The following is a 12384-nucleotide window of genomic DNA, read 5'->3' as shown; positions in this document are numbered from 1 at the left end:
CAATTATGTTATTATTGTTGAGAGAACTTGCACTAGTGAAAGTATGAACCCTAGGCCTTGTTTCGAAGCATTGCAATACCGTTTATGCTAACTTTTATCGTTTGCTACCTTGTTGTTTTTTATATTTTCAAATTACAAAAACCTATATCTACCATCCATATTGCACTTGTATCACCATCTCTTCGCCGAACTAGTGCGCCTATACAATTTACCATTGTATTGGGTTGTTGGGGACACAAGAGACTCTTTGTTATTTGGTTGCAGGGTTGTTTGAGAGAGACCCTCTTCATGCTACGCCTCCCACGGATTGATAAACCTTAGGTCATCCACTTGAGGGAAATTTGCTACTGTCCTACAAACCTCTGCACTTGGAGGCCGAACAACGTCTACAAGAAGAATGTTGCATAGTAGACATCAAAGATCTTTATCTGTCAAACCTTATGACGACATACGTAATTCCCTTTGTCTGTCGGTATGTTACTTGCCCGAGATTCGATCGTCGGTATCTTCATACCTAGTTCAATCTTGTTACCGACAACTCTCTTTACTCGTTCCATAATACATCATGCAACTAACTCCTCAGTCACTTTGCTTGCAAGGCTTCTTATGATGTGTATTACTGAGAGGGCCCAGAGATACATCTCCGATACTCAGAGTGACAAATCTTAATCTCGATATATGCCAACTCAACAAACACCTTCAGAGATACCTATAGAGCATCTTTATGATCATCCAGTTACGTTGTGACGTTTGATAGCACACAAGGTATTCCTTCGGTACTCGGGAGTTGCATAATCTCATAGTAGAAGGAATATGTATTTGTCATCAAGAAAGCAATAGCAATAAACTGAACGATCGATATGCTAAGCTAGCAGATGGATCTTGTCCATCACATCATTCTCCTAATGATGTGATACCATTATTAAATGACAACACATGTCTATGGTTAGGAAACCTTAACCATCTTTGATCAACGAGCTAGTCTAGTAGAGGCTTACTAGGGACATGGTATTTGTTTATGTATTCACACAAGTATTTAAGTTTTTGATCAATACAATTCTGGCATGAATAATAAACCTTTATCATGAATAAGGAAAATATAAAATAACAACTTTATTATTTCCTCCAGGGCATATTTCCTTCACGTAGACCACCTAGTGACGACTACAAGCACTAGAGCAAGCCGAAGGCGCGCCACCATCATTGCCCCTCCCTTATCGGAGCCAAGCAAACATTGTTGTAGTAGACAGCCGGGAAGTCGTCGTGCTAAGGCCCCATAGGACCAGTGCACCAGGACAGCAACCGTCGTCGATGAAGAGAAGCATAGATCGGAAGGATCCAACCTGCAGACAAACGGACTTAGACGAACGAAGACCGAATCCAAGCGGATTCATCGTAATCAAACGCCGACCGGATCCCATAAGATCCACCAGAGACACACCTCCACACGCCCTTCGAAGATGCTAGATGCATTGCCGGGACGGGGGCTAGGTGGGAAGACCTTATTCCATCTTCAGAAGCCGCCTCCTCCTCGTCTTCATGAGCATGGCACAAACCCTAAGAAAACTAAAATAACACCTAAAAACAACGCCCTCCCACAAGCAAGGGTCGGGATCCACCGTGCCTCCAAGATCCAAGGACCCTAGGAGATGAAGTGTACCAATGTCGACGCCGGTGAGAGGCAAGGAAACCCTAGCTAAAAGGTCGCAGGAGGCATGAGCGAAGGGGTATTCTCCTTCTGCCAATAACTAGTTAAAGAGTGTTTAAAGAGTTATAGGATATGTGTTGTACTAGAGATCCTCTTGGGAAACTTACGACTGGATATTCACTTTGGCACATGGGAGCATATGTGATGCGGAGCATCCTTCCATCATCCCCATGGACTCTACACCAACGCATCAACCACCACGTGGACCTATGACAAGAGCTAGAGCACGCGCAATGGAAGCCAAGGTGAACTCCTTCCTATTTGACATGGATATGGATACGGGTGGAACTTGGTTGCTACCTCAACAAAATGCTCTATGTGTCGTTAGGTCCGAAGGCCTATGCCAGCATCTAAGGAGCACCTCAAGGAAGGAGAAGGAGTCCAAGAAGACGAACGCGAAGATCCCAGCGCAAACGGAGGTCAGCAGCTGGAAGAAGAAGATCTGCCCTAGCGACCCCGTGCCCACACGCTCTCCGGACCCCGTGCGCACGGGCTGTCCAGGAAGTCTCTGGATACCCCATGTGCACGGGCCCAGAAGACCCCATGTGCACGGGGCCCCTCGCTGTGATGTTGCTAGCCCGTGCGCACGGGCTTGTACCGTGCCCACAGGACCCCCGTGCGCACGGGCTCCACTTACCCCGTGTGCACGGGCTCTACGGGGTGGACGGCTGAGATCTCCTATTTGAGCCCCACTTCGTCCCTCACCTCCAGCCACCTATATAATCCATACCTAGGCCATTTGTTAGGGTTAGAAAAGACATCTATGAGATATTTGTGAGCTTTGCTCCTTCTACCACTCCATTGAAGATCAAGGCCTCTTAGGAGAGGATCCACTTGTGGATTTCGAGACCTCCATCTTGGAGAAGACTACCATCATCAAGGCCTCATCTCTTAGGAGTGGGAAGAACTCTACCTAATGCTTGTTTTCTTTGATTGTGCTTGTAATCTTGTGGATCTCATGTACACTATTCTAGTAGATGTGTGATTTGGGTTTTGTTTGAGTGTTTCCTCCTTGTGTTCTTGTATGTTCATCACTTTCCCCACCTCCAAGTGTGAAAAGATCCCTTCTAGAGTTCCACCCTACAACAATATGCTCCTTCCATTGGAAAAATATTTCAATATCTCAAAAATTCCGAACAAAAATTTGGCATGTACATCTCGATATCCTATGTGCGCACGGCAAGTTTCGCGAAAACTGACATTTGTTGTGTCTTGTGTAAAAAAACAAAAAAAATGTCTTGTGAAATGCCCTTTTTAATACTGAATGTTGTCTTTTTCACGCGCGACACAAAAGTTGTCGGTTTTCCATGAAACGACTTTGTGATCACGTAGAATATCGAGATGAACACACGAAACATTTTGTCATAATTCTGTGACATTTCAAAATATGTTTAAACGCGTTTTGAAAAACAGAAGCATATGCTCCCGCGTGCCAAAACGCTTCTATCACGACTACTTACGTGCATTTGCAATAACCCAGAGGAAATGTCAAGGCAACAGTACCATGGAATAAGAGCATGGATACAGATGAAAACGCCTTGTCAAACATTTCAGTCCATTTACCATAGCCCACCGAGCATATACTCCCTCCGTTCCAAATTACTTGCCGTGGTTTTAGTTCAAATTTAAATGAACTAAAACCACGACGAGTAATTTGGAACGGAGGGAGTAGCAGTTTATCACGAGACTGGTCCCAAGCCAGCATAGCAACTGTAACAGACACAGTTTGGTCAGCTGGCAAACCATTTTGGTGGCGGTTATGGCCTCCAGTAGTTCTCTACGGAACCTAATTTTGGTAAAGATTTTATCTGAATCGTAGTGGGATCCAAGTCGGTTCAGTGAGGGCAAGAGCAGAAGTCACCGAATGGTTTCAGTCCATCTTTTCCTGATAATTGTTTGTCCCAGCAAACAAAGTTGTGAGAGGAGGTGACGGACATGATTTTAACAGCTTACTGTCGTATTCAACAAAGCTTAGATTGCTTTCACCAAGGATTAGCACCGACTTCTTTTATTGCTGATGTGACACTATATCTGCCTCTCAACACAAAGTCTCTACGCCATGTTAAGATTATTCTCCGGATAAGTAATAGAGAGCTCGGCTAGAGCCATCAGTCTTGATTCTTGAATCCTCATGTCAATTATCCACCAACAACAAATAACACAAGGCAACATGGATGGGGATAGCGTAAACATATAAAAAGTCAAGCTACAATAATAATATCAGTGCGTTAGGTCACATGGTAGATAAGATAATATGGTAAATAATATCCAGCAAATTAGCCAGGGTATGTTATGGATCATAATCATTTGCATGAATATCATCATCGTCAACTCTCGCCTTAGAGAATACTCAAGGATCTACAGCTTATAAATGGGTTCTTCTTTTTCCCGTTCCTCCGACAGAGCCCGTTGAGAGTCAGCCGTAGCCACGGAAATCCCGCCCGATCCCTAATTTCCTTCGACGGCGTTGCCTGCCGGAGCAGAGGTGGGAGAGGTGCGTGGACTAGTCATGTACTCCCTCCGTATAAGAGTGTTTAGATCACTATTTTAGTGATCTAAACGCTCTCATATTAATTTACAGAGGGAGTACATACTACTAGGTTCTGGTCTAACTTTAGGTTGAGTGGCGAATGGCGTTATGTCGTGGCGGAGCGTGCCGCCGCCGTCTTCGAGCAACGGCTGGTGGCTCTCGGCGATGGTGGTCCTGCTTGTGCTGGTTGGTTGCCGGCCGCTGGCGGGTTTCGCGTCGCCGGTGACTCCAAGAATAAGCTCGTTTTTTTCGAGAATGACGGGGGGGCATTGTGCCCCACCGTTTTTTTCGAGAATAAGCTCGTTTGGTTCCCTGGATTTGAAGAGGGCCTCCATGTTCCATGCTTTCAAGGTCAACACGGTGGTGGAGGAGGAGCTATGGGGAGATGGAGATCCAGGTTGGGTTCGCGCTCATCATCGGTGGCTCCCACGAAGAGGCCTTGGCGCCTGCAGTTGCGGTCGATTGCCGGTTGTCTTCGTCTCGCCATCGAATCTTCTAGCCGAATGACGGCTTTACTTCTTCGTCACGGCCATGAAGTCTAATGGGAGGCAGTGCGGCTTCGGCATGAAGTCTATGGGGAGGTGCCATGGAGGTTTCACCACCCCAAGTGGTGTCGTCCCCGGTGACGACGAGGTTGCGTTCGTGCGGGAGCAGCTAGGGACCCGATTGCAATCTCCATCAGCTTACTGGGGTCCTCTTTGTAAAAAACAAGGACTAGTTTGTTATTTTCTGGTTGTTAAGAGTCATGTTGTAAGATAATGTGTGTCACTGCTTTATGTTTAATATAAGCATCGGGGTCCCTCTGGACTAAAAAAGTGTGCGTTCGGTTTATACGATTTTTCGGTTTGTACAGTATTAATACTCTGGTAATTAAGATATGAAATTAAAATACGATTCGATTTTGGTATATACCAAATTATTTCGGTATGGTTTTGGTATATATCATAATAACCAAAGTTGACGCGAATTTGAAAATGACATCAATAACAATTTACAAATCTATGACTTTGGTATATACCAAATTATTTTGGTATGGTTTTGGTATATATCATAATAATCAAAGTTGACGCGAATTTGAAAATGACATCAATAACAATTTACAAATCTATGACTCAAAACACATACTATTTAACACAAATACTATATAAGTATATACGCATGAATGGTTCCATCCTTTGATTGTTATGGACGTGTTTAGCATTTTTTAAAGAGAAAATGACTATGTTACAAGAAAAATGTGTCGAATTTGACTCGTGTACAAGAAAAATGATAACTTGTATGGTTGTTTGCCTCAAGAAATATAAATTTATTTTTACTTTGGTTTATTCGTTTAACCATTCAGTTTTTCGGTATAACCATAAAAACCAAAGTTCATACCATACCAAAACTAGAAACCATAAAAACCGTAAAATTGGTTCGGTTCGGTTTATTTTCGGTATGATTTTTCAGTTCAGTTTCAAAATGCAAAGAGTGAACTCTGGACCCTTCTTTTGTTCAAAAAAGAGAAACAGCTTAAAGATAACAGTTTGACGCGATCATGCAGTACTTATTTGTAAGACACTGAACATCTTAATATGGAAGGAAAAGAGTGCATCAGGACTACAGTAGTACTTAAGACAGATCGCATACAAATTTAGATAGACATGTTTAATGTAATTGAGGGTCATACGCTATCTCATAATACAGGTGGAGTTACACACAGAAGTGAATACGATGAACCTTTACAAGAAAACTACACATACACACACAAATCACAACATAGGAAGAATACAAACATGAAAGACAACCTTCCTTTCATTGCTGACCTGGGACATGAACAAAGCATGATGATACATACAGACGAAATGCTTCAGCTAAGCTGGAACCAATCCCAGTTCTTCATCTTTTTTGCAGCAACCAAACAGTGAGCGGAACCAGGCCCAGAAGCTTGTCCCGTCTGTTTTCTTCTGGCTTGCTCCTCTTGAAGCAACCATATCAGCCACATACTGGACCACCGCCTGACACGCAAAAGAAAACATCATTCAGTTATCTAAGGAGTAAAGTTATTACTATTAACTTATAGCAGAGCGACAATAAATACACACCTGAGCCCCTAACTTGATAACTTCTCTTGGTGGTACTTCTAGTGGAGTCTCGTCGGCGTGAAATACACGAAGCTTTGCAAGGAACTCGAATGAATCTGGCAGCATTCTTATCTGGTTGCTGCTGATGTCTAACTCCTCAAGCATCTCAAGATTTCCTATTGATCTTGGCAGTGCTCTTAAATCAGCAAAGTTCCTGCTGACATTTAACTTCACCAGGCTAGTGGCAAAGCAAATGCTCTCAGGGATTCCTTCAACTTCATTGAAACTGACATCCAGCTCTCTCAGTCTGGTAAGCGAACCAATTGTTGTAGGCAGACCTTTGATTCTGTTGTAGTGCAATGTGAGAATTTCTAGCTTTTCCAACTTCCCAATACCTTCTGGAAGGGCTTTTAACTGGTTGAAGTCCAATCTAAGTTCCACAAGAGATATGCAAGACCCTATAGTATAGGGTAGCTCCTCAAGCTCATTCGTCTCAGCTATTAATCTTCTCAAGTTCATTAATTTTCCTATACAGTCTGGCAGTATCTTGAACTGATTCGAGCTCAGGTCAAGGTTTGCTAGGCTTGTGAGATTTCCAAATGATACCGGAAGAGACTTCAGCTGGTTTGCATGCAAATCAAGATCAATTAAGCTAGATAGCTCCCCAAATGTATCAGGCAGATTGATCAACTGGTTTGAATGGATGTCAAGCTTTGTCAAATATCTAAGGCTACCAACTGTTGATGGGAGTGCCATGATCCTGTTCTCAGATATATCAAGCTCAGTAACATCTTGCAACTTCCCAAGTGAGACAGGGAGCCACTCGATTTGGTCTACCAGCTTCCCTCGGAGATTGAGCTCCGTAGTCCCTCTCTTTGCTGATGACTCTATGAGGCTTGCCACTTGGATAAGGCTCAATTTCTGGTCCACCATGTCACTGCCTGCAGGATGTTCACAAGCATGAGTTACAATAAGACCGAGAGCTCAAAACGTTAATCATATTTATGTCATTGTTACAAACTGATCTTTACTTGCCTAAGAATGGCTTAGACCTGTACTTTTTTCATAAAGGAGGAGTGACCCCCGGCCTTTGCATTGGTTTAGGCCTATACTACGAAGCACCTTAAAAAAAATTTAATACTCCCTCTGTAAACTAATATAAGAGTGTTTAGATAACTAAAATAGTAATCTAAACGCTCTTATATTAGTTTACGGAGGGAGTACAATGCAGTGGGGAAATTGACTATCTATGACTTACAAACATAAATCTAAGCTCTAGCAAAATACCAACTGAAGAATTTCAACACCGATACCACCAGAACTTCTCTCCGTTAGATTGTTTGGCAATCAATACGAATAATGTTGATATCATCTTCTTCGAGAATGAATAGGGGGTATCTCTCAACCTACGCACACTAGCAAGTGGCCTTCTTTTTCTCTTTTCCTTTTTGAGAGAAGTGATTGGCCTTCTAATTAATCAACTCAACTTACTCTGCAGCCACATCCGCCTCCTCCTGTTCCCGTGGCTTTACTGCTATGGACAACCGTAGGCGTAGGGTGAGAGAGGTAAGGGACTTGGTTTGGTTGGGCACAGCATTTGACGGCACGGCAAATACATTAAATGCATAAGACTTTGGTGGTAATTGTAGTGCACCGAATTTTTTTAATGGTATTTCTGCTTAAGTGGTGTTATCAAGATGGGTATCCAATCCAGTCAACTGGTTTTTGCCATGCTCATATCACAATGAAATAGTTATATGCCTACCTATAATCCTATATCACTTAAAAGTTAAAAACAAAGTGGGTCCAGCTATCACCATTGGTGTGGACCCACGATCACCACACACACACACAAGAAACATGATTGACAGAGAGATGATCGTCAGTTCCCCACTGAATGTGACTAGCAAAACAATTAGTTACAGGGAGCATCTGGATCTGTCCCAACAGTTATTTTATCCACAGTAAATATCAATAGTAAATAATCTGCTAAACGTCTCTAACATTCCTTCTTCATTTTACAGTACGATTACACTGTAGCACCGGGCCCCCAATCCTATATTGCTGCAGACACACTATCAAGGAGGAAATGGTGTACTGTTTCGTAGAGGCAAGAGAAATACTTATGTTGGGTTAAAGGATTGGTTATGTAACTTTCTCTAATTTTCTTTGTGTACATCTCCTTTCTTTTAAAGTTTTAATAAAACTGCAGTAGGTCAATAACCTACTGTGTTCCTTCAGAAAATTAGTTAGGCAAAAGAGTTGACTCATAGAACTTGCATGTGACGCCGAAGGAATCTATTGTAGGTGTAAAAAAACAGCTCAGAAGTCAAATGCTAATGTTAGCTAAGCTTCTGCATTCAAGATATATAGGATCCTAAATGCAAATTCCAACAAAAACGGGGAGTGAAGTTCCTTTGGAGTATTGTAATTATCATAACAAGAAAAATATGGATATTTTTGGGGATCGCTTTCATCCTCTAAAAAAATGTATGGGATATGAAACCCGTGAAGAATTCAACTCCAAACAAACAATAGCAAATAGCTAAAAATTGAAGAATCACCAACACACAGAAACATCGCAACTCGCATGGCCCATCCCCCATAGTTCCAGATACTAATAAAGTAATAATAGCAGAAAACTACTGAAAAGGAATGCGAAGATAAATTGTGCCTTACTATATACATTAATCATACTAATAGTACTAGTTTCTATAGTCAACTTTCCATAAAAAAGAGAGCAGTGCAGCGTAATGGAACTACCTGAACTACCACTACTACAGGAGTATAAACCAAGATTTCATTATTCCAACAATTAATATGAACACGGAACAAAATCCACAGCTCCATAGAAACAACACCGGTCCAGCAATAATAAGTACAATCGTGATCCTAACAGAACCATGGCGAAGCCGAAGCATGAAAGTAACGGGAAAAAATCACCTGTAGAACCATTGCGAAGCAGGGACGAGACGGCCTTGGTGTCCAAGCCGAAGCCGACACCCCTGTTTCCGCGCTCTATCTCCCCGACCGCGGCCGCCGCCGCCGCGACGTCGCTACGCCTAGCATCCATCTCCTCCACTACCTCCTCCGTCTCCACACCACCGCCGCCGGCGCTGCTACCTTCGCCAGAAGGGGACACGACCCGCGACGCCCTCTGGATGAGGCCGTCAAGCACCTTGAACCGCCTCTCGAGCTCGACGACGTGCGCGGCCTCCTTCCGCTGCTGCAGCGCGCGCAGCCGCACCGCGGCGCGCCTGGCCTCGCGCAGCACGGCGAGGAGCTCCCCGGACACCCCCTCCGCCTCCCGCAGCCGCGCCGCCTCCTCCCGCGCGACCTCCGCCAGGCGCGCCTCCTCCTCCGCGTCGGCCGAGGCCAGCACCGCCGCCGCCGCCTCCACCTCCTCCACCGCCGGCCGCGGCGGCAGCTCCCGGTACACCCTCGTGAGCTCCTCCACCACATCCGCCGTCGCCGCCGCCGCCGCCATCTCCGCAAGCCAGACAGAGAAGCAGTAGAGAGAGGGGAGCGGGCCGAGAATAACTGCGGGTGTGGTGCGCGTTTGTATATAGCAGCGGAAATACGGGGAGGGCCGCCAAGAAAAGTCTCCTCATGTAGAGGGCTGAACTGGTAGCTCAAAAGGAGTGAGGGGGGTTTCAGCAAAATGCGTAGGCGGCCCAGTGGGCCAGGTGGGCCCGGCGATTAGCTGTCAGCACATCGGGATGTGTCCCGTAGGATCTGGAACATGGCGTTTCCAATCGCACCACACTGTGGCCCCTCCTGTGTCCCAGCTGCCACTGTGGAAAACTCCACACACCGCTCACGCCACATTATTACATAGAGTAGCAGTAAAAAAAAACATGTTGCTGCTGCAAATAATGCATATTTTATAGCAACTGATCATGAGTTTGACTGAGTACATTGCAGCCCCGGCACCACCACCATTGAGCCGCATCGTCTCTTCATCTAGTTAATCTGGGGCTTGCACAGTACCACCAATAAAAAATGATCTAGGAAGCTTCTTTACGACATCAGCTGCCCCCTTGTTAACTCTCCAAGTGGAGCAGCAGACCATCAGGCCAGTTAATGACATGCAGGGGGCTAATTAATCAAGAGCACCGCAGATCACTGCAAGCCAAGAACAGACAGGCGCACGTGAGGAGGCGTTAACAGCCGCTTGTTATCGCCTCGTTGTGGCACAGGCTGGGATGACACGGAGACAGATCAGACATGGGCGCAATCAGGCGTCCTCGGTGTGATCGACCCACTGGATAATTGGACAGGACGAAACGACAGCGGCTTTGGGGAGACCCCGTCCGTCTTCGTGCGTATCATCGGGATGGTAAAACGAGGGTCTTGGACGGGAGCCAGGCCACGGAATCGAGATCAAATCGGTCCATGGACTTGACGCTTTCCTAGGAGGAGACTGCAGGACAGACGGATCAACATCGGCCTTCCGCGGTTGGGTTGGGTTGGCATTGTGCAGGCGGCATCTGGGCGGCGGCTTGCTGAGCCTTGGAAAAATAGCCGGAGTGGAGCGCGACGCAATCTGCTCCGACCATTGGTGGTACTACTTGTAAGATCGCGCGTTTACTTGCGCGTTTGGTTCACTTGGGTAAGAAACGTGGAGGAAGGACAAATGAGCAGGAAAAAAACGTGAAAATGGAGATGCGGGGGATCGAACCCCGTGCCTCTCGCATGCAAAGCGAGCGCTCTACCATTTGAGCTACATCCCCTTGGTTTAATTTTCATTTGATTTTCTTTAAGACTATTATTACCTGGTTCTCATGACTATTTTCAGCTCTTTTTTTTCGATACCTACGACTATTTTCAGTTCGTTGCTGAGAAAACTACTATATGTACGAACCGCTGACCAAATGTGTCGAAACAGCAGGCGAACGCCCACTGTATTTATCAACGTGCGGTACGGACTAAAATAGTGATGCGATGTTGTGTTATAGTCAAACTAACACAGCGACGTAATATGTATACTGTATACTCAATTATCCCCTCAGGCTGCACTAATGGGGAGAACATATCCGTGCGCTCAAAAAACGTAGCGCACGCCACAGCAAGGAAAAAACAATCAATTCAGACCTAAGCTACGAGCGGGACTGCGGGAGTAGTATACACGTATCTTGGGCGATCGATCGTGTTCTCACCCAAAGTACGAGTATACTGAAGGAAAGGATGCTCCTACCTACTCGACCCATAAAAGTCCACTGCTGCCCTGGTCGTCATGGAAGGCGCCAATCGGAAAAGCAAAATCAACGTTGCAATCAGGTAAGCTCGACGTGACACGCGATGCCTCTTGGCGTACGATCGAGATGATTGGGAACTCGGGTTTTGGAGCGTTTCGGCGCTTTTCCGGCCGCCCACGAAACCCCAATTAATGGTTAATCCATCGTGTCTGCGGGGAGAGTAGCGCGGTGCGATGCAGCTTACGCTTGAGGTTGGTTGGCAGACACATGTAACGGAACGGAGGAAGAAGTCTCCTGTTTTTGTTAAAAGTTCCCGTTGCTTTCGAGCTAGGCGAGACTCTACTGTGAGCCCCTCATTTTTTTGAAACAGACTGTGAGCCCCTCATTGACGATGCACAAGGATGCGTTCGGTTGTCTGCGTCCAGTTTGAAGGAGATATCTAGTGCTCCAGTACATGGAGTGATACGCTGCTCCTAGATCACGTGCTGCGTTAGATCTAAGGTGAAGGGACATGATGAAGTCTGCTGGAAGACGTGAGTTCCAGCTACATGAATAATTGTGTGAAGGTTTCTTTTGTTCAGCTAGAATTCAAGGAAGAGAATAAGACGTACAAATATATTGGATGGTTCAGTTTTTCCTGAGCAAAACTTTATTGTATTTCCGACCGTCTACTACAACAAATAATGCACGACTCCGAGGGAAGGGTGGTGACGGCGGCACGCCTTTGGCTCGCTCCAGTACTTGTAGTCATCGCTAGGTGGTCTACAGATTTGGATGTAAGTATTATTGTTTTTTATGTTCGTTGTGTTGGGTTTCGTAGTAATTTCAAAAATTTTCCTACGCGCACACAGGATCATGTGATGCATAGCAACGAGAGGAGAGTGT

General features: G+C 45.2%; 1 protein-coding gene and 1 non-coding gene across 2 annotated transcripts; both read right to left on the bottom strand.

The window, feature by feature from the left end:
* Positions 1-5849: 5849 nt before the first annotated feature.
* On the bottom strand, positions 5850-9846 carry LOC123125494 (plant intracellular Ras-group-related LRR protein 5). The gene is made up of 3 exons (XM_044545977.1): positions 9245-9846; positions 6323-7242; positions 5850-6235 (listed from the first exon to the last, which is right to left on the bottom strand). Exons 1-3 carry the CDS (start codon positions 9786-9788, stop codon positions 6092-6094), a joined length of 1608 nt encoding a protein of 535 aa, XP_044401912.1. The 5' UTR covers positions 9789-9846; the 3' UTR covers positions 5850-6091.
* Positions 9847-10961: 1115 nt separating this feature from the next.
* TRNAA-UGC (transfer RNA alanine (anticodon UGC)) lies at positions 10962-11034 on the bottom strand. The gene has a single exon. It is a non-coding gene; the product is annotated as a tRNA-Ala (tRNA).
* Positions 11035-12384: the final 1350 nt, after the last annotated feature.

The sequence above is a fragment of the Triticum aestivum genome, chromosome 1B, assembly GCF_018294505.1.
Source record: "Triticum aestivum cultivar Chinese Spring chromosome 1B, IWGSC CS RefSeq v2.1, whole genome shotgun sequence".
Taxonomy (NCBI): Eukaryota; Viridiplantae; Streptophyta; class Magnoliopsida; order Poales; family Poaceae; genus Triticum; species Triticum aestivum.
The sequence above is the reverse complement of the archived record's forward strand: the minus strand, read 5'-3'. Positions and strand labels throughout refer to the sequence as shown.

What these genes read in the sequence shown, in the direction of transcription:
- LOC123125494 (XM_044545977.1), bottom strand. Translation starts at nt 9,788, where the DNA reads ATGGCGGCGGCGGCGGCGACGGCGGATGTGGTGGAGGAGCTCACGAGG. An exon ending in GCTTCGCAATGGTTCTACAG is followed by an intron (nt 7,243 to 9,244) that starts GTGATTTTTTCC and finishes AACATCCTGCAG; the next exon opens with GCAGTGACATGGTGGACCAG. An exon ending in TTATCAAGTTAGGGGCTCAG is followed by an intron (nt 6,236 to 6,322) that starts GTGTGTATTTAT and finishes TTTGCGTGTCAG; the next exon opens with GCGGTGGTCCAGTATGTGGC.